This window comes from Pteropus medius, unplaced genomic scaffold (genome assembly GCF_902729225.1).
Source record: "Pteropus medius unplaced genomic scaffold, Ma_sr-lr_union100, whole genome shotgun sequence".
In the NCBI taxonomy this organism is placed as follows: domain Eukaryota; kingdom Metazoa; phylum Chordata; class Mammalia; order Chiroptera; family Pteropodidae; genus Pteropus; species Pteropus medius.
In genome coordinates this window covers 2,987,689-3,014,823 of record NW_024348533.1, presented here as the reverse complement: position 1 = coordinate 3,014,823, position 27,135 = coordinate 2,987,689, and the positions used below count along the sequence as shown (strand labels likewise).

Sequence of the window (27,135 nt, the reverse complement as noted above, 5' to 3'; positions counted from 1 at the left end):
TGTGATTAGCTACAAGCAGAAGGGGGCAGATCAACACAATGTATTATTAAGTTCAGAGAGGGTAGGTATAGTTTGGGGGAGACAGGGCCTCTTCCGAGGTAGACTAGAAGAGTCAGGGCCCATGTGGAGCTCTGTAGAAGGGCCCCCGTCACAGGTCTGTGGTGTCCAGGCCAGCGTTGGTGAAGGACAGGTGTCCCCCGGTGCCCCCGTTCCTTCCTGACAGCACTGCGCTCAGGGGCTCTGCATCTGATGCTGTAGGACTGTGCAGGGGCTCCTGTGGGGAGAGAGAGGAGAGGTATGAAGGGCAGAGGCCAGGTGGGGTAATCTCCCCAGGCCCTAAGTGTGTGGGCGGGCTTGAAGACTCCTTGGCTCCTCCTGGGGCCTGTTTCCTGGGTGTGTCCCAGAGGTCTCTGTGGCCACTGGAGACGCACTTGGGCTCAGGTGAAGGGCTGGGCCTAGGAGGGATCTACTCTGGCCTTTGCCCCATCCGTGGGCACAGCAGCACGTTGTCCTGAATAATGCCAGGCCTTAGGTCCTGTGCCAAGGAGTCAGTCCACCTCACTTCCTGTCACCTGCTCCCCATGGCAGGCACCCATGGCCTCTTGGGCTTTCCCAGAGACCCCAAAGCCCACCTACTGCTGCAGGAGAGGGAGCAGAGCCTCAGGCAGCTTCTGGAAATAACGACGAACCCCCTGCCATCCCAGACAGTTTCGGCTCTCTCCTGGCTTTGAAGGCTCTCAATAGCCTGGCATCTTCCTTCTCCAGACTCTTCTTTCAGAGCTCTCTGCCCCTCCCCAGCCCACAGGTCCAGCCAAAGTGCTGGGGCCTCCGACTCCACTCCCCTCTGGGGGTCAGCTTTGGCCTCTCCAGGAGTCACCTGTCTGGCCATCAGCTCTGGCAGTCAAAATTGTTCTCTTATGCCTCAGTTCTCTCTAGACATGTTCGCTGGAGTTTTTGCCTCAAACCGTCTTCAACCAGAGATGAGCCATCCAACCAGAGGCCTCCACTGCTGCCTGGCAGCCTGGATTGCTATCTATGACCCCCGTCCTTGGGGGCCTGTTTGGAGGCCTCCATGTTACAGTCAGGTCCCTGTGCAGTGTTCTGGTATTTTAATGCCCACAAGAGGCTGTGGTCGACCAAGTCCTTCCATGTAAGGCATCCTCAAGGGAAAAAGTAAGTATTGAAGCATGAAGGAAGGATGGGGACCCCCAGAGAGCAAGGCCTGGCTGAAGGCAGCACCCAGAGGGGAGTGGATAAGGTGAATGGTTGGTGGATACCTACTCGCACTCCCCCACCCCCACCCACAGGCACACAGAACTGCAGACTATTAAAGCTCAATGGGCCTTAGTGCTTCTACTCCAGTGGTGGTTTTCAAAGTGAGAAGGAGAGATAGTAGTTCCTTCTGGATTTGGTGGCCCACCCCTCTAGGGAGTAGAGCCATGCCCCACCCTACCCATGATCTGCTCTGGTGCTTCTCAATCCTGCCTGCAGGTGAGAACCCCTGGAGCTTTAACAACAGGTTCATGCCAGGCCCACCTCAGCCATCAGGTCAGAATGCCTGGGCTGTGACCCCGTGCTTCTGAAGCGCTCCCCACACGATTCCAGTCAGCAGCCCAGGCTGTGTGAACTCTTGATTTAATTGAACCAACTAACCTATTGAACAAATGATGGTACTATTGTTTATCTGAGCCTACTTTCTCTCCTTCACTAGGTTATATTCATCTCCAGATCTCTTCCCCCGCCCCTCCAGCTTTTATATAAAGGATGTAAAGGTAGAGAACCAGATTTTTTAGCACATGCTTTGTGCCAGGTGGTTTTTATGCCCACTCTTATTTCATCCTCACAACAGCCCTGGGTGTTTGGCATTCCGATCCCCATTTACAGGTGAGAAAACAGAACCAGAGGGAGAAGTCACCAGCACCCGGTGTCACAATGAACAGTAGAGGAGCAAGGATTGGACCCCATTACAGAGCCATAGGGTGTCCCAGGGCCGAAGTCAGCAGCAGGTCCTTCTGCTCTGTCCTGAACCCCACCCCTTTAGCAAAGGCCCCCAATTCAGAATCCCCAAACAACAACTCATCCCCCATCTTGCCTTGATTTCCTGTTTGTCCTTTTCCAGGTCCACAGAGTTGTCATCCAGGGAGTTGTGGCTGTAGGGGAGATGATAGAGTTCAGATAGTTGGCAGGCCCAGTCCTTCCTGTCTGTGGTCAAGAACCACCACTGCCTCTACCTCCTTCACCGCCACACCACCACCACCACCATCATCATCACCATCACCACCATCACCACTACCACCACCTCCATCGCGCCACCACCATCACCCAAACCTCTGTCACCACCATCACTACCATCATCACCATGTCCATAATCACCATCATTACTATCACTTCTATCACCACCACCATCACCACCATCATCATCACCATCGCCACCACCAAACAGCCTGTCTGTGAGGGGCATTGCTCACCTGATACAGTCCAGGTCGCTGAAGGAGGATTGGGACTCAAAACCCAGGTCCATGGTAGAGAGGTTCAGCATGGGATTGGCCCTGGAGAGAAGGCTTAGTCAAGCGGCCATGGACCTCAGCTGCCCCATGGAGCCTCTTACCCAGCCTTCAGGCCCTGCTCACCTCTCAGCGGTGTACATGTTAGTCCCAGGGATGGCAGAGGCTGAGGGCATCACCCCCGCCACTGTTCTCTGGGCCTCGTAGGCAGCCTTTGTAGCCCGAAGCTTCCGGTGGTATCTGTGGGGAACCAGGAAAGGGATCACTACTTTCCCTGCACACCCACTGTGTGCCCAGTACAGGCCCTGGGAGTGTGACTTCACGATGACCCTGGCAGGTGAGAGAGTTGGCTCCACTTTGCAGAGGGTACAAGTAAGAGCCAGAGAAAGGAAAGGATTCACCAAAGGCCACACAGTTGGCTAGTGGTAAGGCCTAGAATCAAACCCAGATGTGGCTGCTGACTGCAAATGTATTGGAAAGAGAAAACAAAGCAGCATTTATTAAATGCATAGTATATGCCAGACATCTTATTGGGTGTGAGATACACAAAGCTTCCTTGAGGGCTTTGAGGAAGCTAGTGTCATACTCATTCTGCAGATGAGGAAACTGAGGCTCGGGCCCAAGATGTCACAACAGATTTGTGGGGACTGAATACAGACATACCTGACATCTAAGCCCAAGTTCTTTCAACCCCAACCCACCCTCCGATGTCTTGGGGGTTGGGAGAGGTTGGGCTGGATGTCTTGGGGGTTGGGAGAGGTTGGGCTGGAGACATAGGGTAATGGGAGCAGCACCTCTTCTGGGTACACACAAGGGCCGTGGTCATGATCACAATGACCAGCAGCAAAGCCACTCCCAATCCGATGATGACGCTACTGAGCAGCTTTGGCAGGTCTGACTCCTGGCTCTCCTGGGAGCCCTGGAAGAGAAGGCGTGTGAGGGAGGCTCTGGGGTCAACATCCCCTGCCCCACTCTCCCATTACGTCCACCCTGCGGACACTCACCACCACCACCAGCCCCAGCTGCAGCAGCTGCATCAGTGCGTCCTGGTCACTCCGGATCATCCTGTCCACAGAGCCCCGCTCAGGCCCGAGGGACATTAGCATCCCACAGGCTTCCTAGTCACCCTCCTGCGCACCCCAAGGGCAACCCCACTCACACGCTCAGCTCATCAAGTGTCAGGGCTGACCCATTTGGGAAGACTAAGTAGCCGTCAAGGTAGGAACGGCCTCGGGCCCTGGAATGGGGTGGGAGTGAAGAGTCAGCAGCCCAGGATCACCACACCCAGCAGGACCCTCCTGCTGCAGCTTCTCTTCCTCATCCCAACCACTGGGCCCGCAGGCACTCACCGAGCTGTGGATACTATGTCCTTAATGTCCACAACGTAGAGAGTAGTCCTGGTCGCCTGGGCGAGAGCCCTACAAAGGGCGCATGTGTCACAGAAGCCTGGGGGAGGGGCCCTAACCTAGGCCTGTGGCTGGGGCTCTGTCAGTGGAATTAGGATTGTATAAATTAGAAAGGGGCAATTTCCCCAGATGGCTTCCCTGGCTAAGCACATAGCACCCCTGGACAAAGAGACAAGGAAGCCCCAGCAAGCAGAGAGCCCTTGTGCAGTGCAGAGCCTTAACGACCGTACATGGCAGCCCTATTTAGACCTCTCCCTGCCCAGCCAACCACTGGCTTCTGGGGACATGCAGAAAGGAAGTGCAGTCATAAGGTTAAAGACAGGGACAAGATATAGTGTGAGTCTGGGACAGGGCTGAGAGACGTTCTATCAAGGTCTTATCAGGGACCAGGCTCCCAGGCCCTGTTCTTCCCCCAAAGTCTCCTTGCAGGTGCACCAGACCTACGCCTTAATCTCCTCCATGTTGGCGCCCACTTCTTCCTTGTTCGTGGAGAACTGCAGCCTCACACGGTAACTCTGGTCCACAGTGAAGAGCTGTGGGAGGAGGGCATGGGGAGCAACGAGGCACAAGGAACCCAGCGGCTGGCCAAGGGCACTGGGGGCTGGAGACAGGGCCCAACACTCACATTCAGGGTGATATTGGCTTCCTGGGCAAGACCTACGGAAGGTCTGTCCTGGGCCTGAACTGTCACTTGGTAGGTGCCTTGGAGAGTGGAATCAAGGCTGGTCACCAGCCTATGTAAGGTAAGAGGGCACAGCACAGTCTTGGAACTCAAGCTGGAGTTCTCTGAAACCTACTTATATACCTCCAAGGGTGAGGAACTCACTGCCTTGAGGGCCCCCCATTGCGCCCCACCCCCATCCAGGGGCTGCCCGCAGTTACTCAATGTTGCCAATGAACACGTTGGCCTCTGAGGAGGTGGAGATTCGGAAGAAGCCATTGAAAGCGATCACGGCCCCATCCTTAGTGACGAAATCCGCTTGGAGGATGGAGAACAGGATGGCCCCATTGTTCCCTGAGTCATCGTCTCTGGCCTGGGAACAAGAGTAGACAACCTCTGTGGACCAGGCCAGGCACCCCAACGCCCCCAGCAGGAATCAGAGGCTATGGTGGCCTGGGCGGCTGGTCCCCATAATCTCTATTAGCCTTCCATGCCACCTCAACTGAGAAAATGCTTTAAACAAATTCAGGTTTGGGCAACTCCCTGGCTCTGGCCTCCCAACTGAGCAGGCAACCACCCAAAGTCCCTTTCACATGGAAATCCTGCCCTGCTCCCCCAACCTGCTGCCACACACACGCACAAGCACGGGATGCTCAGGCTTCCTGAGCACCTACTGTGTGCCAGGCACCTTCTCTTGCAGCCTTCATTTCAGTGCTTACTGATGTGAGCATGAATTCATTCCCTTAGCGGATCATGAAATGACTGGGAGCGGCGGGGCGGGGGGGTGGGGACGGGAGGGAGTGAGGCTGCAAACATGTTTATTCCTTCTAGTGCCTTCTAGAAAAAAATATAGCCAACATGCAGAGCCACAAATCCACTGATGTCACTGTCCAGGACAAGGCCAAAGCTGGTGTTTAAGTTTCAAAAAGAGTTGATTTCAAGAAAATTTTTCAAAGCCATGGCCAGACTCATGACATTGGAAGGCAATTGGCTGAAGACTGAAAAACTGTTTAAGAGGCTTGCAAGAATCTAGAAAGGGAGAAGAATTACTATCCCAGTTTCTGGAAGGAAACCGAGCCTCCGAGAGAGACCGTATCCTACCGAAGACTCGGCTCTAAGCAGGGAGGCAGGCCAGGCTGCACAACTCCTACACCTGAGCCCTTTCCACAGCGCAGGCAGTGGAACCAGACGCCACCGCCTCTCAGCTCTAAGAGGTGACTGCCAGCTTCTTGTCCTTGAGAGAAACTGAGTTCCAGAAAGGCGTGGCGGCTCCCCAGGCCACAAAGAGGCCCGGCTGGCCAAGGCCCCAGGCTGTGTGGAACGCCACACCCATCGCATGGCATAACTACCATCCTCTAATAAATATACCTGCATCCAACACCATAAAAAACTGAAAATCCTGTTATGATGTTTCTCTGGAAATTATTTAACTACAAGGAACTCATTTAATTTACAGTTACTATGATTTCTCTGTAATACTCAGGAATTCTGGTGTGGTGAGACAAATCTAGCCTGCAAGTGGTTTTTATGGTCATGAAATTTTTATGAATACTAAATTTAACAATTAATGAAGTTTAATCATATCAATTAGGCAGGCATGTTCATTTCCATTCTGGGGTTTTCTTTTCATATGTTGGAGCCAATAAATTTCCTTTCCAGTGTTAAGACATTTTGGGGGCGGCTCAAAGGTCTGAAGGTCTTAGCCCTGTGTCTCCTGGAGCTAAGGTGACACAAAGGCTGGAGCCAAGGACTTACCCGGACGGAAGCTACCTGATGGCTGGGCATCACAATTTCCGGGATGATCACTACAAGTACGGACAGGAAGGGGTCAGTGGGGTCAGGACCAGTGCCCACATGCTGACCACGAGTGCAGCGCATCCCCCCAAACCTGCCCTCAAGCTCTCTACAACCAGAGACCCTCATGACAACTACCCCCGAACCATTAGTTATCAGGTCATCCACTTCCCATTGTGCAGATGGGGAAACTGAGGCCCAGAGAGGGAAAGCCTGGCCCAGGGTTAGAGATGAGTTGGGGGCAGCACCGAGGTGAACACTCGGGTCTCCCCTCCTGTTGGAACCTTGTGGGAAAGCAGGATAGGAGGCCTCCTCCCTTTCCAAGGGCTCCCTGGGGCTTGAGAAGGGTCTAAGGGAGTTAACCAAAGGCAGTCCTGGCAGAGCACAGTGCGAGTGGGGAGGGAGAGGGTTGCTGCTTACCAAAAGTCTTATTGTCAGGCAGAAAATAGGGTGCATTGTCATTGACGTCCTCGATGGCAATGGGGAGGCTTCCTAGGGGACAAGGTTTGCTGGCTCTGGTCTCTAGGCAAAGGCCTCACCCAGAAAGCATGGGCCTCAGCCATGCTTCCAGAAGTCTCCCTCCCAGGCATCACCCATGTTCAGTTCCCTTCCCAGCTCCTGACATCTGGCCTTTGTGGAAGGGAGTTTCCTTCCCGGACTTCAGAGAGAGTAAGAAACTTATTCAAGGTCACACGGCTAGGCCAATGGGCCAGGATGGAGCCCAGCCCAGCCATAACATTATCTAGCTGTGTAAGTTAGGTTATTGAACTGCCCACTTTGTGCCTCAATTTCCTCATAAAATTGAATAGGGATCTCCTACCTCATGGGTCGTGTGGGAATAAAATTAAGACATGCTTACAAGGTGACTGGCATAGCTCTTGGCTATAGTAAGGACTCAGTATATGCCATTAATAGGATTATTATTGCTACTTGGTGTCAAAGGTGGGAGACGAGTACACGTCTGACTCTGAAGTGTGCTCTTTCGTTTACACAACCTCACGAAATAATAATATTCATTAAGTGCTTCCTATGTGCCAAGCTCTGCACTAAACACTTTATAGACATGTTCTCATTTGATCTGCACAGCCAACCCCACCTGACAGATGGAAAAACTGAGGCTTGGGGAGGCAACCTGACTTTCCCGGTGATACAGCTGTCAAGGGCTAGAGCCAGCATCTGAACCCAGACTTTGCAGGTTCCAGCCCAGGGCTGCCCCCTACAACCCCTGTGCTACAGCCTGCCGAGCCCTGCAGGCCAGGCCGCCTCACCGTTGTCACTGTAGGCCTGGAAGCGGGGATCCGTTGTGAGGTCATAGGCCCGCACAACCAGCGTGACTAGGTCACAGATCTCATAGTCGATGGCCTCACTCTGATTGATGAGCACAGAGCCGTTGGCCAGCACAGAGAACCAGCCATGGCACAGGCTGCCCACGTTGACCCCGGCCTTGGTACAGATGACGTTTACAAGCTGCACCTCCAGCTGGGCCTGTGTATCCACGTCCTGGGCAACCACCTCAGCCACCAGGCCGTGCTGCGAGCCATTCTCAGCCACACGAATGCCCTGGAGCGAGGACGCGTCCAGGGTGGGTGGTTCATCATTCACGTCCTCCACAGGCACAAAGATTCCTGCCGTGGCCTCAGCTCCCTGGGGGTCTGGGTTCTCCGCAATCACTGTCAGATTGAAGGAGGGCTGGGTCTCATAGTCCAGGCTCACATCTGAGGGCAGCCAGAGGCGGCCCTCAGCCCACCCAGACCCCAGCACATAGCCCCGGAGCATGAAGTTGGCACCGCCCCCTAACAGGCTGAAGCTGATGCGGTTGTTGGCTTCCGTCTGATCTGCATCCCAGGCCTTCACCACGCCCACCAGCACTCCTGTGGATGAGGGGCAGAGTTTGGAGAGACCCCTGGCAAGGCCACTGGAGGCACCCCCTGTGATCACCTCCCTTGGGCGTTTCAGGCCCTCCCTGGCCCAGGGAAGACTTACCTGGGTCCCTCTCCCTCACCGGGAAGGTGTAACTCAACTGGGTGAAGACAGGCAGATTGTCATTGATGTCCTGTAGGCAGGGGGAGCTCTGAGTTCGGGGACTTCAGGAGCCCCCAGCGCTCAGCCTCCCCAGAGCCAGTCAGAGAAACCCACTCCTCTGGCCGGAGGCATAGACTCTGGTCCCCCGAGGCGGCATTACCCACTGCACAGATGATGAAGCAGCCTTTGCGAAGAAGGAACCGGCCCAGGTCTCACGCCTGGGGCTCAGAGACCCGTGGTGGGACCTGCGAAGTTTTCAAGGAGACCCACCTCCTCTCTTCTTCTCTGACCATGGCTCGGGGCCATCTTAGACCCTGTTTTCTGGAAGGATGGCTCTGAGTTCTCACCAGTGGCCCCCCGTCTGGCCCAGCTCAACTCCCATCTCTCAGATTTACTGTACTGGCACCAATCCCACTGTGTTTCTGCACAGGCCCTGGGGCTTAAGCTTTCCCTCATCCCCTCTTTCCTTCTGTCCCTCCTGCCTTGAGCCAATCCCACAACACTCAATACTCGCTCTGTGCTCAGTCAGGTATTGCCAGGGCTGAGATTTGGTCCTGCCCTCAGATGCCCACTGTTTTCTGTTCTCATCTTCCCTCTCCAGCCTGGCCACCCTGCACAGACAAAGCGCTGCCACTATTGTCAAAGCATGGAGCCGACTCCACCTACTGCTTTCACCCCTAACACTGGTATGTGAAGGGGTGCCCTTGACTGTTCCAGCCCTCCTCCCCCAGGGAGTCCACAGGCATCTGCTTTTGCTTTCAGTTTTTTCCAAATAATGGGGGAACAGATATCTTTGAAAATAAAGCCCTCCTCTCCTTAACCAGACATGTTTTCTAAGGGTGATTTCCCAGAAACGGTGTGACTGGCTCCATGCACATGGTCAGCTGCATTCTTAAGACTTTCCTAAGTTGCTGGAGTGGCTAAGAGCACAGCTCCGAGTCAAATCCGGCCCTGCCTCTGCCTCATGTGTGACTTTGACCTCTCTGGGCCTCAATGTCTTCAACTGAAAAATGGGGTAGTAGTTCCTGCTCACAAGACCATGGCAAGGACTAGTTCAGGGATGTAAAAGGACCTACGCACTCACAAAATGCCACTTAAGTTGAGGGGAGGTAGGGAGCTGGCCATCTGCTTGGAAGCCTATCCTAGCCCCCCGCCCCCAGCTGAGCCAAGCCTTACCTCCACAGTGATGGTGACATTGACCTCAGTGCTGAGGACAGGCACGCCACAGTCGGACACACGCACCGTCAGCACAATTTGACCCCCCAGGGCAGGGTCAATGGCCTCTCTGTCTAGAGGTCCCAGGTTTCTGAGGAGCCCTGTGTCAGGGTCCACTGAGAAGTTGTGGCTGTAGGGACTGGGCAGCAAGCTAAAGTACAGACGGCTGTTGTTGGTGCCTGGCTGGTCGTCGTCATGAGCCTGTGCAGACAAGCGGAATAGGGCAGCAGCCATCAGGTGCTCGCCAGTCTCCCAGCCTCCCAGCCACCCCCTGCAGTCTGGCCTCCCCTTCCAGTGCTGGCGCACGAGGGCAGTGACTGGGCCTGAAGCCAGTGGTTGCTAACCAATCTCTCAGCCTCAGTCTTCCAACTAAGAGGGTCAGATTAACAGCTTGCAAGAGCTTCTGAGATCCTAAGCACCGAGATCATTCGTTCACCCAACAAATGTTTCCTGTGTACCTACCATGTGCCCAGCCCTGTTCTAGGCACTGGGAATCAAGCCAGGATCAAGACAGTCCCCTTATGGAGCTGATATTCTAGTGGGGAGGGGTGCATGGGGGCAGTATATGATGGAGTTAAAAATTTAAACAAACAAACGAACATAAAATGAGTGGAAGTCTGACATGATTCTGATTTTCCCATGATGACTACTTCGGTGCTATAGTTTTTAAACAGCTGAATCTTTACCCAGTGTGTGTGTGTGTGTGTGTGTGCGTGTGGTGTCCTGCCAGTGTCCTGAATGCACGCTTGGTTCGTCTTTGGAGTGATTCAGCACAGAGGATACAATAGGTTCATTCACGCCACTGGGCCTTTGCCCACGCCCTCACCCTGAACGCCTTTTATACCTTCTCTACCTGACTCCAGGCCAGGTTGGTACCTCCCTCGGGCCTCCATTATCCCTGTGCTACCTTCAACACAGCACAGGTGACACCCCTGGGTGACTGTCCAGTGTTCTCCCCTGAGAGTCACCTGGGGACAAGATTATGGTGGATGCATCTCAGGGCCCAGCAAAGGAACTGGTGCCTAGTAGGTGCTCAGCAAACGTGGCTTTGAATCCAGAGCTGGGCTACTCTGACTTGGAATCAATTCTTTCCCCTTTGTCCCTGACCACCCCCACCCTCAGCTCTTTCATTTCAGTTCTGCTAGAATCTTGTTTATTAAATGCCTCCTGAGTAGGCAGCCAGAAATGGTTTTTCCAAAAGCCTGACCCCATCTGTTCATCCCTCAGCACTCTGAACTCAGGCCAGCTACTTCACCAAGCATTTCTCAGGGTTCATGCTGGGCACTGTGGTTACAGCAGCAGATCTGACGTACTCCCGCCCAAGGAGCTCACACACCAGGATGAGAAGCATCACAGAGCAGCGGGGAAATGCCCAGGTCTCAGGGCAGGGAAGTCTGATCCCCAACCCAGTGCTGCCTTCACTGGCTGTACAAGCACAGAAGAGTCACTTAACCTCTTTGGCCTGTTTTCTCCTTCTGTGAAATGGGGACCATTAGAGCATCTACTTCACAAAGCCTGTCAGAAGATCAGGGATGAGAACGTGCTCTGGAAAGCACACAGCCCCAGAAAGATGGGTGGGCTCCGTGGCCACATGTATGTTATTCTGATGACCTGGCTTCCTGCTTCTCACAAGACTCCCTTTCAGATGATTCAGAGAAGTCTCCTTTGGAGCCAATAGTGGGTTTTAACCTCATAGACTCTGTGACCCCAGCCATTGATCTCATTTCCTTTTTTACTTTGGCCATTAGGAAGCTCAGAACTAAATTTTCAGCCTATTTTTAGTAATCATGTGGCTCTGAGTTCTAGGTCTACCTTTGTGTCCTTTAACAATGCCATCCTTATTTTCTCTCTTTATTCCTTCCATTGTTTATCTTATTTTTTCAACTAAGCCACTTCTAATCCTTTTCAGAAGGAAGCAGAGGCCTGAATTAAAAAGAGCAATACATTTTTGTGGGCTTGCTCTTGGCTAGGCTTTATGTCGAACACTTTACATCCAGTATCCATCTCATCATTATTCGCCAATGACCTTGGGAATAAGTACTACAATTGCCCTCATTTTCCAAAGAGGAAACGAGGCCCAGAGAGACCGACTGACTTTCTCAGGGCCACACAGCAAAGCCCAGATTCCAACCCAGGGCCAGAACAACTACAGAGCCAGGCTCAGTGTCCTGCCCCATCCCACCCACCGGGTCCAGGCTGTCTCGCACCTGGATGGTCACGGAGACATTGCCCGTCTCTTCTTGAACAAAGATGATGTAGGAGCCGATGACCACTGGCGTGTTGTCATTGATGTCCAGCAGGTAGATCTGCAGCGTGGTGGAGGATGACAGGCCCCCGCCGTCTGTGGCCTGCAGCGTGACATTGTACACCCCCTGCTTCTCCCTGTCCAGCAGCTCGCTGTCTCTCACTGTCACTGTCCCTGAGTCAGGATCCACCTCGAAGATGTCTGCCCTGTTTTGGGTGGCCAGATTGAGTGAATAAAAAGACAGCATACTCACTTAATTTTGAATTTCAACTAAACAATGAAACTTATTTTACCATGGAACATTCACAACCTACTTATACAAAAAAAGATTATTCATTGTTTATCTGAAATTACGATGTAAGTGGTGCTCTATATTTTATCCATCTACCCTAGCCCCACCACCCGCTCACTCCCACCCACCCACTCTGAAACCTCACCCGTTTCCTGGAAGGAGGCTGTAGGTGATGCGGCCCCCCTCGCCCGTGTCTGGGTCAAAGGCCTGTGAGGTAGAGACATAGACAATGGCATACTGTTTGCAAATGATGGTGCCCACTGCCAATTGCATGACTGGGGGACAAAGCTATCCTGCTTCCGGATACACAGGGAGAACCCTGACACAGATTCACACATAGGCATCCCCACACAACCCCCATACACACTCACACATGATGCACGCTTCCTGGGACCTGAAGGCATCAGATGATATGGAGACTCGGGCAGGGCTACAGTCCCCGGTCTGCGCTTTTCTGTGTATCTCCAGCCCATCTTGACTCTGTCCCTCATGTACTCGTCTTGACCCTGTCCCTCAACACTCACGTGAATGCTGTCGGTGACCACAAAGCCATTTGCACTGTGCTCAGGGACACTGAGGTTGTACAGGCTGTGAGGGAATGTGGGCCTATGGTCGTTAATGTCTCTAAGGTAGATGGTCACCAAGGCAACGGAGGAGTTCCCGCTGACCAAGTCAGTGGCCACGACCTGAGGATGGGGGATAGGAAGAAGCATTGAGACCAGAACACCCATGGCCTCAGCTCCCTAGTGCCCCAGAGCACCCCTCACCTGCACTAGCATCACCGTCTTCTTCTCATAGTCCACCAGTGACGGGACCTTCACCAGCACCTGAACCTCAGCCGAGCCCGCTGCCCGCTCAGGGGACACGCTGAAGGCTTCGGCATCAGCGCCCTCCAGGGATAGCAGGAAGGTACCATTGCTGCCCTGTAGAGTGGGCCATATGGTAAGGACCTCACGCCCTGCAACGCACCCACCCGCACCTTTTCCCCAAGACCTGGCCATAGCCTCCTGCTTTAGAAAACCCTGCCTGCCAAGGTCCCATAAGATGGGCGCTCAGAAGACTGAGGCCCGGGGCCCCGGGAGGATGGGCTGGTCATTAGTCCCCACAAATGTGGGCTCTGTGGGCCCCAGGGTTGGGCTGCAGAGATAGAGCCTAGACACACACACAACCCACTCCCACGAAGCATCACAATAAGACTTCCTTACGGGACACTCCTCACCACCCTCCGCCACCCACATCAACACCCACACCAACACCTAGCATCACTCCATTACCCACACCTCTCTCCACTCCTCACCCCACCACTCCACTCACTGCCAGCCACCAACTCAACATGCCCACCCACCTACCACCACCCAATCCTACCCTCCACTCCACATTTCATACCAAACGAGCACCTTCTACAGCTGTTCCTCATTCAGTACCATCCAAGTTGCCCACCACTCAATACCCTCCACTTAAGAATACCCTCCAACTTCTCAGACTGCTCTGGGCTCAGCATGGCCCTCATCTACCATTAGCCAGTACCGACCCCAACACACCAACTGACCCCAACTTCACCAACCCCCAGCACCACCCTCTCCTCAAACACCACCAAAAACTTAACGTTACCCAGCATGCAGTACCAACCTCCACTCAACTGCCTCTCTGTTCGCCACCACCGAGCACTGCCCTGAGCACAAGACTACCCACCAGCACAGCACCTCCCATCATTTCCAAGTATCACCCAACAGCTCTGATTTTCGCCACCACTCATGATCACCCACCACTCACCCCTCACCACACACCACGGCACCTTACACTACGGGTCAGTCTGCACCTCCCTCCGCTGGCCGTCTGCCACCATCTCCCCCCCGCACCCCCCACCCCTCATCTGGGTACGCCTGCCTTGTCTGGGTCATAGACCACCATGGTGAGGTCGTCGATGGGGATGCGCGTGGAGGCATGTTCGTCCACGGAGCCGGAGAAGTTGACTTGGGCCTCTTGAGGGGTGAAGGTGCAGGCCAGGAGGCTACAGTTGAAAAACTCAGGTTTGTGGTCATTGACATCGGTCACCCTCAGCGTGACCCATATGCTCACCTTGGCCTCCTGCCCATAGATGTTAAGGTGCTCTTCGGTGGCCTGAGAACAGAGCAGGGGCCAGAGGTCAGAGGTCAGAGAACTAGCACTCAGAGAGAGTTGAGATCAAAGGTCAGAGGTTATAAAGTGGGGGGGGGCAAGGAGGTGGTGGATCCCTCACGTACCGTGACCTGCACCTGCACCTCCTCATCCTCCTCCAGCAGCTGCTCACGGTCCAAGGAACCACTGACTCTGATCACCCCATCTGGGCTAATGTCAAACCAGCCAGGCCTTGTGGAGTCTGGCAAGAGCAGCAGGAATAGCTGCTTTCAGTAGCTCTGACAGAGCCCCTACCCCTTCCCTTGCCCCAGCCCCAGGCTGAGGCCACCCTCGTTCTCACTGGAGATGCTGTAGGTCACGCGGTCATTGATGCCTTTGTCTCTATCCACGGCCTCCACCTTCAGCACTGAGGTTCCCTGTAAGGAGGCATGGTCATACAGACCCTTTCTCTGCCTCTTGTCTCCACTCAGGATCTCCCCTCGGGTCCCCAGCACACCTGGGGTGCATCCTCAGCCACAGAGGCCGAGTAAAACTCTCTGACAAACTGGGGGTCCAGGTCTGGCTGGTCGATCACCGAGATAGACAGGAAGACAGGTGAAGAGCACTGCGTGATGAAGCTGTTTTGGTACCAACCTCCCGAGTCCTGAGGGGAGATGGGCCTCGTGAGCTGGACCGCAGTCCCAGTGCCCTCCCACCTGCGCCTGGGCCTGCACCCCACTCACACAGGCCTTCAGCTCCAGCTGGTAGAAGGCACTCTTGTTGTTGTAGCTGAGGCTGCCGTTGAGGATGATGGAACCATTGAGCAGGATCTTGAAGAGGTACTGGCTGTCCGAGGTGCTAGGGATGACCTGAGGCAGGTCTGGCTGGTCAGGCCTGGCTCCCCCATGGCCCTGCCCCAACGCTTGCTCTGAGAGACCTACCACTGGCCAGCCCTGTGACCTTCACCAGGTCACTTAACCTCTCTGAGCCTCCACTTCCAAGTCTTAGTTTCTACTACTGGATGGTATGACACAGACTCGAGAAAGGCTCAGACAGTGCCCCTGGGCAAGAGGGTGGGAAGAAGGGTGCTGTCTGCAGCAGGTATCCTCCTTCTGTCCAGAGTGGGTCCAATAGAAGGCTTAAGGACCAGGGCTGGACCACTGCATAGCTGCGGTCCTGCCGAGCCCTCCAGGCCCCTGCAGGTTGTGTGGGAGATGCTGCCCCCTGGTGGCCGTGAGGAGCAGTGGGGCCCACACTTGGCACTCACCCTTTCTATGTAGTACACCACGGCGCCCGCAGACCCGGTGTCTTTGTCGACCGCCAGCACAGAGAACACCAGGGAGCCAATGGGCAGGGTCTGTAACGAGGGACTCTTCACCTATGAGCTTTCCATCTCCTTCACGCCCGAGTAAGTCATGTCCCCGGCCCTGAGCTTCAGTGTCCCCAGCTGTCCCACAGGGATATGACAGCACCTTCCAGGGCCTGAAACCCAGTGTCTCACAAATGTTTCCTTTTCTTTCACACATTGGTTGGGTCTCTGGAGGCGGCCGGGCGTGGTGGGGGGGAGAAGGGCATAGAACAGAGTTCCCCCCATTCCTCCTCTCCCCATGCAGCCTCCCCACCACTTGAGCTGGCTTCTGATTTGCAGAATGATCATTCTAGAACCAAGGATCTGTCACTTTCCTGATCAGACATCTTTGTGAGCTCTCTGTAGCTTACAGACAGCACCCTGCAGAGCTGGAAGGTTCTTTTGGAAGGCCTTTGTCTCCTGGGACCTGGCCCTGCAATGCCTGTCCACACTTCACTCTTTCCATATGGAGGCCAAAGAGATCTTTGAAAATCATGAATCGCTCTTGTGCTAAAAACCCTCCAATGGGTCCCTTATTTTGCCTAGAATTCAGTCTATGCATTTTCCATAACCCTCCACGGGCAGGCCACTGCCCACCTCTCTGACCTCACTTCCTTGCTCTCCACCCTCTATCCTCGCTGGTTTCCTGGCTGTACTTAGAACACTCAGTGCTCATCCCCACCTCAGAGCCTTCGCATCTGTTGTTCCCCGGTCTAGAGCATCCTTTTCCTGGAGCATTCTATTGCCAGCTTCCTCTTGCCATGTAGGTCTCTGCTCAGGTGTCACTCAGAGAAGCCTCTGCTAACCATTCAACCTAAAGCAGTCCCCTCCTCAGTCACCTTCTCTCACTTTTCCCTTTTTATGAGTTTCATGGAGTTCAACACTGTCTAAAATAATCCTGCTTATTTAGTGCTTCCTTGATTAGTGTCTGTGCTCTTCACTAGAATGTGAGCTACTGAGGGTGTCCACCAGGTCTGTCTTGTTCACCAGATATTCTCAGCACCAAGGATAGCACCTGGACCATAGTAGGTGCTCCATCAGAGCCTGGCAAATGGCTGCTTGGCTTCACCTGGGGCCCTAACTCATGGGTCTTCGAAGCCACATAGTAATGAAGATTTGGGAGCGGGCACTGTTTGATGCTCAGGGACCACTGGGGTGCCTCTCCCGGCCCATGCAGTTCAAGGTGGGCTGCCTCCCCTTACTAAAGAGGAAAGCCCATAATACAGACCTAGCCAATCAGAGCATTCCATCCCTCCAGACTGATGAGCGCATGACCCAAAATGGGCCACTGGGTCAGCCCTAAGCTTTTGGCTGAGACAGTCTGTGTTGAAGCTGCACAATGGTGGGATGTGAACCTGGAGCTGCTGAAGACACTTTTATCACTGTAAGGGAGACGTGCCCCCCTATCCCAGAATGAAGGCAACAAGAGAAGCAGAGAGGTGGAGAGAAATCTCTTCTTGATGACATGGTTTGAGTACCTGGATCCAGCCATGCCTGAATCTAAATATACCTCTAAATTTTTCAGATATGTGAGAAAATCAATCCTATTTTTTTTTCTTTCAGAGCTGAAAGAATTCCAGTGCAGTCTGATTGATGGTCAAATGTTGCTGTGCCTATAGTTCATGGGGTTACATCCCCCTGAATCTGGTTCCAGCAGCCACCCCTTCTAGCAGGTGCTTTTCCCGGTCCCGGATCCCCTGCTGGCTCTCTTGGGTCCTTCCTACTCTTGAGAAGAGCTCCTAGGATGCCTGCCTCCCCCCGACGCACACCCCATTAAGACAGATGTTACCTCGCTAATATTAGTGGAGAAACCGGTGTTTTGGAAAACAGGTGCATTGTCATTTCTGTCCTCCACGATCACCTGCATTTCCTTCTGCACCTGCAGGAAGAAAGCACAGGTAAGCCTAGAAAATGTCGGCTCCTGAAACAAAGTGAGGAACATCTGAGCCAAGGAGCAAATTGGCATAGTTTCTCAGGTGGACAATTAGGCGATGTTTGGGGTAACCTGTTATTTGATACAATTGCAGAAAAGTTGCAAGTATAGTACAAAGAACTCCCCACACCCTTCATCCAGATTTGCTCATTGTTTGGTTTCTCTCTCTTTCCATGTTTACTGAACCATTTGAGTGTCAGCTGCAGACCTCATTAGGTCACTTTTTAAAAATCTAAAATGTGCCTTTCTTATCGCAAGAATATTCATTTTAGCTTTGTTTGCCATCGTGTAAAGCTGTGGACAAGCTAAGTATCCATCAAAGCAGACCAGCTAAGCACCATGGTCTGGTCTGTCTCCAGGCTGGGACAGTGAAGCGCAGACACAGAAAGAGGTTCAAGGCAGGTAGTAAAATGGACGAGGCAGTTCAAGACCGTATGTACAAAAGAATCCCATATGGGTTTCAAAAAATGTGCAAAAAACTGTGCTCTTTCTTTTGTAGATGCATATGTGTACGCGAACATCTATCGAAAGGGAATGAAAGAACACAGTGACAGTGGAAGGCCCGGGCCACAAAGCCTATTCCCCATCCTTCCTCATGTACCCAGACCTGGCTTCAGGTGGGAGGGGGCTGGGAGGGTTGCCCAAAGGGACTTGACCTTTACCTGTAATTTTTGGGATGTTTACAGAGAGAATGTATTCCTGAATATCCAAGTCATTGAAACGACTATCTTAAATGGATGGGGCTTAGGGAATATGTTATAAAGACATAACTCTCAAGTTTCACACACATAAGGCGCAGTGGTGTAAACCTGTTACTTAGAAAAATGAGAATCAGTGCCAACACATTCAGCCGAAAGAATTGAAAGTGATCATCTCAGAGAAGCTAGAATAGGGAGATATTTGGCATTCTTTTTTTGTTAAAATGTATATTAATAATACAGTTACATTTATAATATAAACCATGTGCTTATATAACTGAATTAGTAATAAAGATTTAAATCTTGGTAATGGTGTGTAACAAATTAAAGTGGACAAGTATAATTTTGATTAAAATAAATATTCTTTTTTTGTTAGACTCTTTCTGGGACTCTTTCTGCTTGTTTGAGGCAGGGGACAAAGTCAGGAGTGGGCCCCAGTCCCCTAATCGCTGGACCACCCTCCCCTCCACATGCCACCTCCACTCACTGGGTTGTTGTGACCGTCGCTCACGGAGATGGTGACTGGGAAGAAGTAGAGTGTCTGCAGTAGGAGGAGAGAAAGGGCCCAAGGTAAGCCCCCACTCAGGGTGAGAGCACAGACAGGGCCCCCCCCCACCGGATGCTGGCTCCCAGGGTTCCCCATGTCTCCCTGTCCCCGTCGCGGGGCTTTCGCAGGCTACTGTCCTTTACCTCATAGTCCAGTGGGCTGGCCAGCTTCACTTCTCCAGTGCTCGAGATGACAGTGAAAAAGTAGGCATTGGAGCCACTAATTCCGTAGGTCAGAGGGTCCTCGTCCTGGTCCTTAGCTACCAACCAGAAAGCTTCGGCACCTGGAGACAGGACAGGGAATGCCCAGGCTGCAAAGCCCATCCCCTACCCTTACTCATGTCCCCAGACCCGGCTTCTGAATCCCAGGGCAGAGTCTGGGTTCCACCTTCTTTAATGCAGTCTCTTCCTTCATCGGGTAGCTTTGGATAACTGGGATCCCGATTCCGACTCTGCTGACTGCAAACTGTCCCCCAGCATTCACACCCACCTTTCTCTCAGACTAACAAAAACCCTGGATTTTGACCAGGACACATGACAGAGTAGAAGAAAGACCTCATTTCTCAGGTACCATTGCAGCAAGGTATGGGCATGCGGCTAACTTCTGGCCAATCAGACATGAGCAAAAGTAGCGTGTGTAAAAATCCGGAGCCCGTCCTTAAAAGAAAGGGACGGGCCCTCTTGGGGTGTGGTGTGGACCCTCTTGGTCCACATGGAGGAGTGCCACACCCTAAGGAAGGCAGAGCCTGAAGACAGAAGGAAGAAAGTGCCTGACACCAGAAGCACAGAGCACAGAACAGCATGAGGAAGAGAACAGAGCCTCTGACAGCCCTGAACTCACTACTCTGGACAGGTATGCGAGAAAATGATAAACCCTGACCTTGCTTACACCTGTGAGGGGGGTCTGTTATGCACAGCTGACTCTACACCCCAATAAATATAGTCATCTACCATTTCTGCTTCCCCAGCTCATATCCTGCCTGCTGAGAATTTGGTACCCAGTCCCTGTGGCTTCGTCCAAAATGATGTTTCCCAAACATCATTCACTCCTGTACGCTGCCATGATCTTTACCATATCCACATCTCATTATTTAGGACTCTTCTTTCTTCTTTTAGTCAATTTACTACACTTATCGTATACACTTATTTTAAAAGCAAGTGTGAGATCACTATTATAAATAGAAAACCCACCTCATTTGCCATAGACAGAAGGTAACTCTACAAACAAAGGCAGTAAGAGCCAAGCAAAGGTGTTAACTTCTGGGGCGGGGGTTGGGGGAGGACAGGCAGGGGTGGAGAGAGATTAGCCAGTGTGAGAGGTGTAAGAGAAGTATTGGGACCAAATGGATACTTTCTCCTTGCGAAAACCAGAAAGATTGAAAGATGGGAAATGGAAGGACCATTCTCATGGGTGAATCTGGATTATTTGATGCCGTGTGAGGGCCCATGACCCAAATGCTGAAAAGATTCAAACTACTGGAACAAACTCCCTTCAGGCCACCTTTGCCCCATGGCACACCCTGGAGCTGCAGGATGGGGAGCAAGCCCACATAGGAGCCTCTGGGACACTCTAGTGGGCAAGGGTTTGGCACAGTCTAAGCACAGGGACGGTTACTCACCCACTGGTAGGTCCTCAGGCAGGGTCACTGATGTCATGTTGGACAGGAACGTTGGGGCCACGTTGGCTGCCACTATAGGGGCACAGAGCACTGGAACATCTGGACACCACTGTAAAGACTGACCCCCCCACCTGCCCTTGTGGGAGCTCACACCAGCCCACTGATCAAACTTCAGCCCAGCTCACCCAATGGGTCTGTATTCCTCCCCAGACCTTCCCAGGGCAGCCAAGCACAGGGCTGGGTCAATGAAGCTGGGTATTTGCTGAGGAGGGAACCCCAAGGGTCCCCAGGTTAGTGCTGCTCTGGTAGGAGAGGAAGAGCACCCACCAGACACTGCAAAGGCAGGAAGCAAGAGGCAGGAAAGCCATGGCCATGCCATCCCGTCTGGAGGGACCTGGGGGAAGAGACATTGGGAAAGGAAGGGGCTTCCTCAGTAAGCGAGCCCTCATCCCTGTGGGTCTGACCCAAGCCCACCCACCACCACCCCTCAGCGGTTCTCCCCCAAGCTCCTATCACCCTCTGACCGTTTTCCAGATGTTCCAAGGTCAGGGAGTCGGGAAAACCAAGACAGTTAGCAGGGTAGTTGAGCCTGTTCCAGAGCCCCGGCCTGAGACTGACCCTGAACTTGACCCCAGAGTTCAGTAGCAGGCACTGATCCAAGCACATTAGACACATGATCTTGTTATTCCCACAACTGTCAGGTGGCTGCTAAGAAACCAAGGCTGAGAGAGTAAGGGGCTTGCCTGAGGCCACATAGAGAATCAATGATAAGACCACGCTCTGAACAGAGGTCATTTGGGATCCAGAATTCATTCCCTCGACCACTGCACTACCCTCTCTGTTTGAAGAGTTCAAGTTCACTGAGGTGAGAAGCAGCAGAGCGTCGCTAGGCATTGACTGCCCTTCCATGACCTGTTTCTTCATCTGTAAGATGGGAAGGATAACTAATAAGTGATGGGGGGCAGGCGAATGAGAATAGAATGTGCCAGATCAGCACCTGGCACACAGTAGGTGCTCAGCAAATGCAAATCCCTTCCTTCTGCATCTTGTAGGGTCATCTGTACCTTATGGCTGTTACTGCCAGTGAAGTCACCATGGACACTGCTCCCATCTCTCCCCTGTGCCCATCACTGCACTCATGCTCTGAGGCCAAATGTAGGGGTCAGGGACAGAGTGAGCTGAGTGTGGATAAAGCCAAGGACTACAATTTTAGTCACTATCCACAGAGTGACTCTAGCCAATACCCTTGGGAAGTGGCTATGAAAACCGCTGGCTTGCCAAGGTTCCTAGAGATGATAGCTGGGGACAGCCCACATGCTGTCAGCCAAGTTGGAAAATGCAGATGGACCGGGTTGCTCAGAAGAAATTAATAAGTCCTCAGAATCATATGAGCCATTGTCCGTGAGATGGAGATAATAATGCTGTAGAGGTGCTGGCGTGATGGAGTTGGGGTCAAGTATAGTGACCAAGGTGGTCCTGGTGCTGGTTTGGAGACAGGTTGGGGACAGGGACAGCAGTTTGTTTGGGGGGAGGGATGGTGGTGGTGATGAGGTGGGAGTGGACATGCTGGTAACGTTTGTGACGATGCGGGTGGAAAGGCAGGTGGAGCTGGTGGCAGTGATGGATGTGGGGCGGAGATGACGGTGGGGGGGGGGCTGGCAGTGGAGATGCAATGGAGTTGGGCACTGGTGATGGCGGCAGGCTGCTGGCATTCACTGTGTGGGCAAAACCTAGGGCACTTCACCACTGGCTGGACACAGCCAGTCCTGGCATCTCTTTGTGGTGTGATCTTGGATCTGACCTCTACCCAACCTCTTTTGTTTTCTCATGCCCTCTTCTTCAGAGGTGAGTCAGCAGCCACAGGACAGCTAGTGATAAAGCGTGCAGCCGCAGGTATGTGAGGTGTGTTCCTGACCACAGCAAAGTTCGCCTCAGCGCTGTTGAGAAGATGAGAGACTCCTGCCCCCTGGACTTCGCCCCAAGGGGCAGGGAGCTGACCTGGCCACATGCCATGGCTGGCCCTTTGTCCCATTACCTCAACACGCCGTTGTCCCAGAGGGTAGGGGATGTAGCCCAGTCAGTAATAGGATCAGAACCCAAAGCAGAGTCTCTGGGGGTGAGGCTGGCAAGAACAGCCTCAACTAGGAGCTTCACTAGGCAGGGTCCCTGAAGCCTTCCCTTCCCCCTTCTACGCATCACTCATCAAAGATTCTCCCAACTTCCCCTCTCCTATTGTCATGGGGCCTCAAGAAGCCACACTAGGAGCAGTATGATGACTACATTTGCATACGGCCCACACACAATCTTTCCCTGCATCAGGTCCGCACCATCCCCCTGGAAGGAAGAGATGGTTGTCAACGCCCCTTAAGCCTGAGTACCAGGGAAACTAACACTCCTGCCCAAAGCCTCCATGCCAGTCGGGGAGGAGCTGGGAGGCCACCCCTTTGACACCCAGCCCAGTGCTCTTTCTTGCTGCCATCCTGCCTCTCCTTCCCGTACTGCCTGGTTCAGCCCCGGGTTTCCCTAGCCTCAGCCTCCTCTTTCTCACAGAGATGTTTACAACACCCACTCATTTGATCATAATGAGGCCAAAGTTCTACAAGCCATAGCGTCATCCTCTGGATTGGTCCCCTGAGAAAACGGTACATTCTGTATTAGCTGAGGAGGACACAGGATAAACCTGCCCCACCTCACTGGGCAGCAGCCACCCCTCAAGCTCAAACCTCCACCGTGGTTCCCACTGGCTACTGCACCCTTCCTGCCCCTCTGCCTTGCAGGCCAGGTTCTCACAGGTCCTGGGTCTGTCTCTCTTCCCACACAAGCTATTCTGGCCCATGGCACTGAATGCTCCACACTCTATGCTGTCCTTCCTCCAAGCATTTGCATATGCATCCCCTCTAAGGCCAGGTCAGGTGTGGAGCCATGTTCAGGCATTAGTGTCCCTTCTCTGGGCCCCTAAGCTCCTGGTACCTCAGCAGAGGTAAGAGACAGAGCAGATTCAAATGGACAGGAAGGGAATGGAGCTGCCTTTGACAATGCCCAGGCCAGGCCATATCCCAGGCCACACTGTGCTAGGCAGCCCCAGACACGGGAGGGGAGCAGGTGTGGTGTTACTCCAGCCCCCAGTCACTGCACAGCCGCACCCCGGAGCTGTTTACTTCTCTCTGCCTCTCAGTTTGTCTTCTGAAAAATGGGACTATCTACATTCTAGAAATTACAGCTTCCTCCCCGTCTCCTCTTTCCCTATTCTCAAACGGTGCTTGGGGAAAGTTTAGAAAGGACGCAGAGGTGAATTAGGGCAGCTTCTGGACCCCACCCCATGAGACATGCAGGTCCTGGGAAGCCCCTCCAGCTTGGACGGGCACACCCACCTCTGGCCCGAGAAGGGCTGGCTCCTCGGCCTCCACTGGAGGAGGTGTCAATCACAGCTCTCAATAGCGCATAGCTCTAAGACTTTCTAGAATTTGGAGGCACGGGGCCCCCAGGAGGGTCAGAGAGGGAGATGGCCCCTCTCCCCCTCAGGACCCCAGCAGGCAGGTTCAGCCACCACCGTATGCCACCTCCAGCTCACTACACACTTTTACTTCTGCTTTCACATGTACTTCTCACAGATGTTTCCCCACTGTACGAATGGTCATTCCAGGGTCCAGGTGAGGAAACTGAGGCTCAGAGAAGCTCAGAGATGCCCAGGGTAAGGGTGGAGGGTTAAACCCAGATTGGCTCTAAGACCAGGAGTCCCTGGACGAGCTCTGGTCTGAGCTCCACTTGACCCCATGGGAGCTGTGCCTGCACACGCAGGACAGACAGCAGTCCAGCCAGGGTGCCCTGGCACAAGGATGTGTACCCCGAGGCCACCGGGATCCTGCTGGGGGCCCCCTCCAGTGCCTATCACCCAGGCTGATTTTCAGGAAGACAGATATGGAGTCAAAGGGTCCTGGGTTTAGATTCCAGCATTTCGCTTACTTGCTGTGCCACCCCAGGCAAGCTATAACCCATTCTGGGACTCAGTTTCCCTGCTGAGACAGGGGCTGAGGACAAGAACCAGAGTCCACACACTGGTCACAGTCTGTTTCCATCAGTTGGTGATCCCTGAGCCCCTGCTTTGTGGCCAGCACCCAACCCAGCAGTCCCTGACTCAAGGCGCAGGCTGAGACCTAGCCCAGCTTCCAGCCAAGCCTCTACTTGGTACACGAAAGCGAAGACACGTGTCCAGGCCTAGGAATGAGCCAGAGCTGGGGACCATCCAGCTGTTAGTCCCAACCAGACACTTTCTAGTGCTGGCTGAGGTGGCACCAGAGTCAGTCATGACCACAGGCCCAACTCTACTTAAGGGGCCTCTCTAGCTTCTTTCCTGCATGGTCACATCCCCATTCTACAGATGAGGAAATCAAAGCCCACAAGAGTTACAGAGGCCACCCAGTCAACCAGAGTCCCAGCCCAGCTCTTTATCCTCCAACTCTTGGGCCTCCAGCTCAGCCACGGAGACTCTATCCCCTCGAGCTTCCTGTGAAAGGGGCCCAAGCAAGTTAACTCATTTCCCTGGGGGAATTGCCTCCCTTCCATCCTGGGAAGAATGTTCAGTGAGTCCAAATGACCCATGGCCTTAGGAGGGGAGGAAGGGAGCAATCGGAACCCCAGGAAGAGGTATTATTGGAAACTGAGGCCTGGTAGAAAGGCTGAGACTCACTGCGGGGCTGCCCAACCCAGTGCCCGTGCTCATTCTCTGAGCTCAACGCTCCTAGCCGACTGCGGTGGGATCCCCAAAAGTCGCCTTGGCTCCAAAGATCTCACTCGGTCTCTACCCCTGGCAGGCTCTCCCACGCCCTGCTGCAGCAGAGCTGTGTGGTCCCTACCTGTGCCCCGGAAGGGGCCGCAGGGGCAGCGGATGGGCACCAGCAAGCACAGGTGGGCACCGTCTGGGGCCTGCAGTGCTCTGCCCGCAGACTTTGGCACCATCTCCTCCTCCCCTGAGCAATCATTAACCCTGCCAGAAACCACACCCGTGATGGGGGCCTGACCACAGCTGGGGAGGGTGCAGGAGGGCAGGACCATGGTGACATACCAGTGATCCTGGGATGGAGACGGCAGGCCACAGGAAAGAGAGCCCGTCAGACGCCTGGGAGCCAGGCTCACCCTGGGGCAGGCAGGAGGCAAGGAGGGCAACATCCCGGCCCTTAAGCTGCTCTGGATACAAGAGTCCTCAGAGACAGGGGACCTCTAGAGGAGGTGAGAGAGGGTGAGGTCAAACGAGGGAATTAGTAAAATGGTATAACAATCAAACATGAAGTTTTCACAGAAGAGTGAGGGCAGCTTTGAGCCTGGAGACTGTTGCTATTACCCCCTCTGTAGAGGCCCTCAGAGGGTATGAAACCTCCCTGGAGGGTTTCATCCACCCCTCCCTGCAGCATGAATGTGACATGTGCATTCTTAACTTGGAGAAAATAATATTACTTACTTCACAGGATTCTTGTGAGGATAAAACCAGATCATGGAGATACCATTCCTGGCATGGGGCCTGGCATATGGCATAGAACCCGTGACCACCCGTCTGGGCTCACAGAGCACTGAAGCCACAGCTTTCTCAGGGCACAAGCCCATTGTCTTCTCGTAATCCCCAGTAGCTCTCTCCTCACAGGCAGGAGCCTTGCCTGACTCACTTTCTGTAAATATATATCAGGTAGTTACTATAAGCCAGACAATTTTACAGAGATATTTGTTCTCTTACTCCCAAAACTTAAGAGATTATCAAAATGAACATGCATGTACATCCATGCTCACAGCAGCATTATTCACAACAGCTAAAATGTGAAAGCAACCCAAGTGTCCATCGACAGATAAATGGATAAACAAAATGTGGTATATACATATAGTGGAATATTATTCAGCCATCAAAAAGGAAATTCTGACACATGTTACAAGGTGAATAAACCTTGAGGACACTGTACTAAGTGAAATAAGCCAGTCACAAAAAGATTGTGTGAGTCCACTTACATGAAGTATTTAGAGTAGACAAACTCACAGAGACAGAAAGTCAAATGGTGGTTGCCAGGGGCAGAGGGGAGGAGTGAAGGGGGTATTATTGTTTCATGGCAGAGTTTCAGTTTTGCAAGATGAAAAGAGTTGTGGAGATGGATGGTGGTGATGGTTGCGCAACAATGTGAAACTACTTAATACCACTGACCTGTACACTTAAAAATGGTTAAGATAGTAAATTTTGTTATGTATGTTTTACCACAATAAAAAACAATTGAAAAAAAAAAATACTAAGCTTAAAAAAGTAACAAAACAAAACAAAACAAAAACCCTGGGTGAAGGGAAAACAAGTGAGAAAAATTAATCTAGGCCTGAATGGAGTCCACAATATTTAAATATTTGCCCTTAAGTTTTGAGCTTTGGGTAACTGTCAGAGGTAGGCCATGAATTGGATTCCAAGCCTCCCAGCAGGCAAGGCAAAAAGGAAAACAGATTCTATTAAGTACAGCATCTGTCCATTATATATATGGACATATATATATATACTCATATATATATATATATGTATGTGTGATGATATTGACATTATTATTATTATTGTGTGTGTGTGTGTCTTGTGGCAGCGTGTGTATGTCTTTGATGTGTGTATACATATATGCATATATATACACATATATATACATATATACATATATGTGTGTATATATGTATATATGTGTATATATATGTATATGTGTGTGTGCGTGTGTGTGCGTGTGTGTATACATATATACATATATATA

The 27,135-nt window shown here is 52.7% G+C and overlaps 1 protein-coding gene across 1 annotated transcript; it reads right to left on the bottom strand.

Moving 5' to 3' along the window:
- On the bottom strand, nucleotides 1-25,303 carry CDHR2 (cadherin related family member 2). Its single transcript, XM_039880021.1, has 32 exons — nucleotides 25,234-25,303; nucleotides 20,708-20,774; nucleotides 20,381-20,452; nucleotides 18,906-19,045; nucleotides 18,703-18,756; nucleotides 17,374-17,463; nucleotides 15,504-15,593; nucleotides 14,980-15,105; nucleotides 14,754-14,900; nucleotides 14,598-14,673; nucleotides 14,383-14,498; nucleotides 14,027-14,260; nucleotides 12,907-13,062; nucleotides 12,664-12,825; nucleotides 12,285-12,346; nucleotides 11,810-12,053; nucleotides 9,564-9,803; nucleotides 8,349-8,418; nucleotides 7,634-8,236; nucleotides 6,786-6,857; nucleotides 6,327-6,376; nucleotides 4,793-4,944; nucleotides 4,536-4,644; nucleotides 4,355-4,443; nucleotides 3,854-3,922; nucleotides 3,664-3,741; nucleotides 3,509-3,569; nucleotides 3,299-3,423; nucleotides 2,631-2,744; nucleotides 2,469-2,549; nucleotides 2,093-2,150; nucleotides 1-274 (listed from the first exon to the last, which is right to left on the bottom strand). The coding sequence occupies exons 2-32, from the start codon at nucleotides 20,757-20,759 to the stop codon at nucleotides 149-151; spliced, it is 3,918 nt and encodes a 1,305-aa protein (XP_039735955.1). The 5' UTR covers nucleotides 20,760-20,774; nucleotides 25,234-25,303; the 3' UTR covers nucleotides 1-148.
- Between the last annotated feature and the right edge of the window lie 1,832 nt (nucleotides 25,304-27,135).

What these genes read in the sequence shown, in the direction of transcription:
- CDHR2 (XM_039880021.1), bottom strand. Translation starts at nt 20,759, where the DNA reads ATGGCATGGCCATGGCTTTCCTGCCTCTTGCTTCCTGCCTTTGCAGTG. An exon ending in AACATGGAGGAGATTAAGGC is followed by an intron (nt 3,923 to 4,354) that starts GTAGGTCTGGTG and finishes CGCCCTTTGTAG; the next exon opens with GGCTCTCGCCCAGGCGACCA. An exon ending in AGCGACCTGGACTGTATCAG is followed by an intron (nt 2,151 to 2,468) that starts GTGAGCAATGCC and finishes TCTCCCCTACAG; the next exon opens with CCACAACTCCCTGGATGACA.